Source organism: Bidens hawaiensis, unplaced genomic scaffold, assembly GCF_021521415.1.
Source record: "Bidens hawaiensis isolate Kalapana, Puna unplaced genomic scaffold, B.hawaiensis_p1.1 tig00012813_1, whole genome shotgun sequence".
NCBI classification, from domain to species: Eukaryota; Viridiplantae; Streptophyta; class Magnoliopsida; order Asterales; family Asteraceae; genus Bidens; species Bidens hawaiensis.
This window is the reverse complement of record NW_027492066.1, coordinates 95532-102552: the sequence shown is the minus strand read 5'-3', so window position 1 is coordinate 102552 and position 7021 is coordinate 95532. Positions and strand designations below refer to the sequence as shown.

The window sequence follows — 7021 nt, the reverse complement described above, 5'->3', positions numbered from 1 at the left end:
AAGTCCACGTGAATCTCATGGTATGGCAATACGACACATTTTGAGATATTTGAAGAAAACAACAAGTTACGGGATCAAGTATGGGAAGAACGAGCCAAGACGACTTGTCGGATATAGGGATAGTAGTCACAACATAGATGAGGATGATGGTAGAAGCACCACCGGGCACGTGTTCTATTATGGGCAATCTCGAATTATATGGTGCTCACAAAAGCAAGCTACATGGCAGCTTCGGCAGCCGATTGTCAAGCCGTATGGTTCCGAGAGTTGTTGAGCGAGTTGACTGGAGAAGAATTGCAAAAAGTTGTATTGAAGATCGATAACACGTCCGCAAATACCCTTGTGAAAAATCCGGTTTTTCACAATCGAACAAAGCATATAAAATCCCGGTTTCATTTTATTTGAGATTGCTACAACGATGGCGAGGTTGATGTTGAGCACATTAGCGGGAAAGAGCAACGAGCCGATATCCTCACTAAAGCACTCGCAAGAATCAAGTTCACGGAGATGCGCGAGTTACTTGGAGTTGAGACCTCCCGAAATCCGACTCGAAAATTAGGGGGGTGAATGTTGGAAATTAATTAACCGAGTCGGGCCTATTGGGTCCGGGCCTAAGTATCTCATTAAGTTGTATAGGGTTAAGGGGTTTTAGGGTTTAATTAAGATGTCTTGTTAGCCAAGTTGGGTTAACACTATAAATACATCAACCAAGTTAGGGTTATGTATTATGAAAGTTATTGTAAACAGGTTTTTTGAGTTATATTTTCCTTGTTATAATAAAAGTCAGATTATTCTATATTGTTCGTTAATTATCGTTTATCATTCATGAATGCGTACCAAATAGGGATTAATCGACGTATAGTTGGTCGCAATGGTGGACCCGGAATTTTTTTTTTACAGGGGCCGGAAGTGGGTTGGTGTCAAATTTTCATTGGGACAGGTCGAGATTTTAACACATAAATACCTCTAATAAAATTTTCACAGGGTTGTCCATCACTGGTTTGTCGAGTACGGACTAGCAATTAATTGATGTTTAGGCGAGAATTTTACAATCACGATAACATTTTTTTAAGGAGTTATTAGATAAATTTGTAGTTTTATGTTTAAGCACAAAGACTTGGATTGGCGTACACGGTTGTTGGCGTACACGGTTGCATTACATAGATGCACATGGATCATTCTAGAGGCTTCTTTAATATCGTTTATTTTTATCATATCAAAACAAAATGAAATAATACACACCGTCTATTAATATCTTAAATGGGAAGATTTCAAATGAGAACCCCTTTGAGTTTTAAGAACTCGAAAAAACTCAATGTAACGATTTTTTTTTTTTAATTTTTTTTGCACATACGTAATATATGTAGGTTACATATACGTAAAAAAATTACAGAATTTTTTACGCACCGAGTCGACTTTTTACACATGTGTAACGGACGTAAAAGTTAGTGTAATCACTTACATCTTTATTTTCTCTCCTACTTTGACTTTTTTATCAGATTTAATCTCAACCACATATTTCAATCCATTTAATTAAACGTGTGGCCAAGAATTGAATTCTTAAGTTCTTAAAAATCTAACATGGTTCTCAAAATATCTCTCTCCTATCTTAAATACACACACACACACACACATATATATATACATACATACATATATATATATATATATATAGGATCAGGATCATGTGAGAACTTTTTGGGAATTGAGAACTATGAGAACCATTTTGGACCACAAAAAACCCAAAAATAAAAAAAATCATAAAACAAAAAAACACAAAAATAAAAAAAGTAAAAAAACCAAAGTTCTTATTTATTATCCCGGTTTCTAAAAAAACGTAAAAAAAATTCTCGGTTTAGCTAAATTATACATATACATATATGTATAATATGTAGATATATGTACACACATGTTTTTTTCCTATACACATATGTATAATTTAAGGCAAATGATAATGTACATATGTGTACATTACATAACTAGAGATTAAATGAAAGTATACATATGTGTATAGGTATAATACGAATTAAAAAGAAAAAAAATCGGTTTTTTTATTATACATATATGTATAATATGTACACACATGCTTTTTCATATACACATATGTATAATTTAAGGTAAATGATAATATACATATGTGTATATTACGTAACTAGAGATTAAATGAAAGTATACATATGTGTATAGGTATAATACGTATTAAGAAGAAAAAAAAATTGGTTTTTTTTAGTGAAACCGGAATGAAATATAAGAATTTTAGTTTTTTTACTTTTTTAAAATTTTCGATTTTGTTTGTTTTATAATTTTTTAATATTTTTAGAGGGTTTTTTTAGTGGTCCAAAATGGTTCTTAAAGTTCTCAATTTGCCAATGGTTCTCTTAGGATCCTTACCCTATATATATATATATATATATATAGCGAGAAGTGCGAAAAATGAATCTAGACCATTGATTGTGTTTAATCAATGGTCAACAATAGAAATGGCATTATCGTAAATAAAGACACGTATTTATGACATATTTTTAATTAAAAGGGGCATACATGTCTTATGCGGTGTTGGCCTAATTAAACCTGGCATTAATATATTCAGTGGTTATTTTTTCTAGCATAATCAATGCTTATAAGATGATTAATACTAGTTTAATACATATATATGATACATAAAAACATGCACCAACTTGTCTCAAGTGACTACACGACATTAGTTTACCTACACTACATTAGATATTTCTACACAACATTAGGTATGACAACACAGCATTTGAAAGTGTCCTTACACTACATTAAATATGTCCAAAATACATTAGTTATGAATACATAATATTTGAAAGTGTGCCTACACTACACTACATTAGTTTTCCCTACACAACACTAGATATATCTACATCACATTAGTTATAACTATACGGCATTTGAAAGTGTGCCTACACTACATTAGTTTTGCCTACACTAGATTTGAAAGTGAGCCTACACTACATCAGTTTTGCCTACGCTAGATTTGAAAGTGAGCCTACATTACATCAGTTTTGCCTACGCTACATATAATATGTCTACACCACATTAGTTATGACTATATAATACTTGAAAGTGTGCCTACCCTATATTTGTTTTGCCTACAATACATTTTATATATCTACGCAACATTAGTTATGACTACACAACATTTGAAAGTAAGCCTACATTACATTAGTTTTTCCAAGACTATATATGATATGTCTACACTACATTAGTTATGACTATACAAAATTTGAAAGTGTGCATACACTAGATTACGTAACTTTATCAACATTACATAAGATAAAGCTACACTACATTAGTTGATTAAAATTAAAAAAAAAAACACTTCACATTATATATCAAATAAAAAAATTAATTAGCCATGTGCTAGAATAAAACGCTTTTATATCAAATAGATTTTAATTGTTCAAATTTTAGATTTAATAAATAATGATAATAAAATAATAATAATAATAATAATAACAACTTATCATTTGTTAGTAACTTAACATTAATTAAACCATTATTGGGTATGAGTTACAAAACAAAACATTTTATATTTTACTAACATACCCTTTTATTTAAATAATAAGAAATAAAAAAAAATCATGTGATTGGTTATAATCTCTTCTCGCACTAAGAAACACTTTTGAAATGAACCAAATCCTATATATATATATATATATATAACTTCTTTAAATAGTAATATCACAACTACCTCTCAAACCAAACCAAAGAAGAGTTATGTTTGGAAAGAGCAGCGAAGAAGAGTGATATTACTAGGGCTGTCACTTTACCCGAAACCCAACTCGAAAAACTCGCACCTGAACCCGAACTAACTCAACCCGAAAAACCCGAATCCGAGAAAAGACTAACCCGAACCTGAACCGAAGTAATTCGGGTTGGTTCTTGGGTTTGATTTATAAGTTTCGGGTCAACCCAAAAAACCCAAATAAACTTTTAGTTTTGAAATTAAATATATTTTTAGGTATAATAGGCTTATTCTTAGTCACTAAAGTTATCAAAATCTGAGCCTAATCGACTGTTGTTGTTCCAACTATTATTGATTGATTGTTTATTGGTAATGTATGTTTTCCGTTTATTACTAATAGCAACCGTAATTGAACCAAATCACGTTTGATTGAAGTTGATTATGGTTCGAGTTAGTTACTTAGTTTTACTCTTCTTTTGATTGTTTTATGACTTTATCAAGTTATGTTGGTTTATTATTTGATTATTTGCTTTACAAGAAAAAAATAATATACTGTTTTAGTTTTAGGATTGAAGTTTTTTAAAATTTTTTGTTTTTTGTTTCATTTTCTAGGATACTCGAAACCCGATTAACCCAACCCGAAAAAACCTGAACCAGAATTACCCGAACCCGAAAAACCCGTGAGAGATTTGGGTTGGGTTTCGGGTTAAGATTTAAAACTTTGAAACCTGAAGAATGCAACCCGAAAAACCCGAAACCCGAAAAACAAACCCGAAGAACACCCCTAGATAATACAAAGTACTATGAGATCCTTGGGGTCCCTAAAACTGCTTCGCAGGATGATGTCAAGAAGGCTTATAAAAAAGCCGCCATTAAGAATCACCCGGACAAAGGTGGAGATCAGGAGAAGGTATTTTTTATCAATTATACGTTATTATTAACTCTTTCCGATACTATACATGCATACATCATTCATTCTATTATTTAATGATTGTTTGGTTGCTGCTCTATTTCCAATTATATAACTTAAGCACCATCACCTTTGGATTATTAGTGTCCATCATAGTTGTGAGATTTATCTTTTAGAACATGAGATGATTCTTGGCATATATAATTTGGATTAGTTTATATTATGATTATGAATATCAAGATGCAAAGCAAGGCCTTGTATGGGAAGCTCGTTTAGGATCATCAAGCGTTAACAAGCCTTGTGCATCTTTATGTATTACCAATTTTGGACCTTTATGTATTAAATATTAATTTTATACTGCATAGTCAAGCCGAGCTTTGGTTTGCCGAAGGTGATGCACAAGCTCTAGTCGAGCTTAGGCTCGTTTAAGTTTTTTCTCAAAATATATAAAAGTAATCTAAAACTTATATAAATTTTAATTTAGTAAACAATAAGCAAGCCGACCTCGAGCTTTAGAAAAAGTGCTCCAAATGAGCCAAGCTTGATCTCTCGTTAGTCAAGAGCTCGGCTCGTTCACACCCCCAGTACTTTGAATTAACTGTTTAGGTTTATCTGTTAGTTTTTATTTGTTCATCTGTTTAGGTCTCCATGTTAGATTTTGCAATGAAATAGACATTGTTTGTATGGACACTGGTAGTTGCTTTTCATTAATATTGCTTTGATGGCAACACTTATATGTGTGAAATGTTGTTTTATCTTTTAGTTTCAACTTTCAAAAGGTTGCCCAAGCATATGAGGTACTGAATGACCCGGAGAAGCGTGAGATATATGATCAACATGGCGAGGACGCCTTGAATGAAGGAATGGGCGGTGGAGGTGGTGGCCATGACCCCTTTGACATCTTCCAGTCTTTCTTTGGTGGTAGTAGTCCTTTCGGTGGCGGTGGTGGTAGTAGCAGGGGACGGAGGCAACGAAGGGGAGAAGACGTTGTTCATCCTCTCAAAGTCTCCCTCGAGGATCTTTATAACAGAACCTCCAAGAAACTCTCTCTTTCGCGTAATGTTATCTGCTCCAAGTGTAAGGGGTATGTCCTGAATTCATTCTCCTACTCTTGTTTATGTCTGGTCTTTCGTTTTCTAACTCGAGTTTGCAAATTTGCAGCAAGGGTTCAAAATCGGGTGCTTCAATGACATGTGGTGGCTGCCAAGGGACGGGAATGAAGGTTTCTATCCGACATCTTGGACCGTCTATGATCCAGCAAATGCAACATCCTTGTAACCAGTGCAAGGGTACTGGAGAAACCATAAACGATAAGGATCGCTGTACACGGTGCAAGGGTGAGAAAGTTGTTCAGGAGAAGAAGGTTCTGGAAGGACACGTGGAAAAGGGTATGCAAAACGGGCAGAAGATTACGTTTCCTGAAGCGGCTGATGAAGCTGTAAGCAACTTCTTATTGTGTTTGCTTATTATGCAGATGTGAATGGTGTCTGACTTGTAATTTGTTATGCAGCCTGACACGATCATGGGTAATATTGTGTTTGTGCTGCAACAAAAGGAGCACCCGAAGTTTAAGCGAAAGGGCGATGACTTATTTGTTGAGCAAACATTGAGCTCGACAAAGGCCCTGTGCGGGTTCCAGTTCGTTCCGACTCATTTGGATAAAAGACAGCCTCTCATCAAATCTCAACCTGGAGAAGTTGTGAAGCCTGGTAATGTTTATGCCCTCTGCAAACTAATGATTAATGTTTAAAAATGTATATATATTTAAAGACCGGTGATCGAATGGTTTTGCATTGATTTTTATATAGATCAATTCAAGGCAATAAACGATGAAGGAATGCCAATGTACCAGAGGCCGTTTATGAAGGGGAAGTTGTACATCCACTTCACTGTGGACTTCCCTGACTCATTGTCGCCAGAACAGTGCAACGCGTTAGAGGCGTTGCTGCCACCTAAGCCATCAACGCAGATGACGGACATGGAGCTGGATGAATGTGAGGAAACAACTCTGCATGATGTCAACATTGAAGAAGAGATGAGAAGGAAGCAACAGCAAGCAGCTCAAGAAGCTTATGATGAAGATGAAGATATGCATGGTGGAGGTCAGAGGGTAGAATGCGCACAACAGTAGTTGAATCAGTTTTATGTGTGGATGACTTTTGCAATGCTCTTATGGACTGTGTGATTGAAATGTGCTTGTTAATATTTTATGATAAGTTTTGTAATATGATTGATCATTATATTGTAAATTGGTTTGTTAATTTGTTGATGGTATTCTTGATGTGGTTCAAGGAGTATTATGAGGTCTGTTTCCCAAGTAACAAGAAACGTTTTGACATGTTATAATCCGGGTCATTTTTCCTTTTATCAACTAAGTTTAGATCATATACAAATTAAATTAA

General features: G+C 34.2%; 1 protein-coding gene across 1 annotated transcript; it reads left to right on the top strand.

The window, feature by feature from the left end:
* The first annotated feature begins 3741 nt into the window (after window positions 1-3741).
* Window positions 3742-6750, top strand: LOC143542246 (dnaJ protein homolog). Its single transcript, XM_077034880.1, has 6 exons — window positions 3742-3767; window positions 4487-4639; window positions 5383-5703; window positions 5781-6057; window positions 6130-6328; window positions 6428-6750. The coding sequence occupies exons 1-6, from the start codon at window positions 3742-3744 to the stop codon at window positions 6748-6750; spliced, it is 1299 nt and encodes a 432-aa protein (XP_076890995.1).
* The last annotated feature ends 271 nt before the right edge of the window (window positions 6751-7021 follow it).

Bases quoted from the DNA above. Each gene is read 5' to 3' on its own strand.
- LOC143542246 (XM_077034880.1), top strand. From the start codon at position 3,742: ATGTTTGGAAAGAGCAGCGAAGAAGA. The intron at 3,768-4,486 runs GTGATATTACTA...ACAAACCCGAAG, and splicing joins GGAAAGAGCAGCGAAGAAGA to AACACCCCTAGATAATACAA. The intron at 4,640-5,382 runs GTTATTATTAAC...TTTATCTTTTAG, and splicing joins GTATTTTTTATCAATTATAC to TTTCAACTTTCAAAAGGTTG.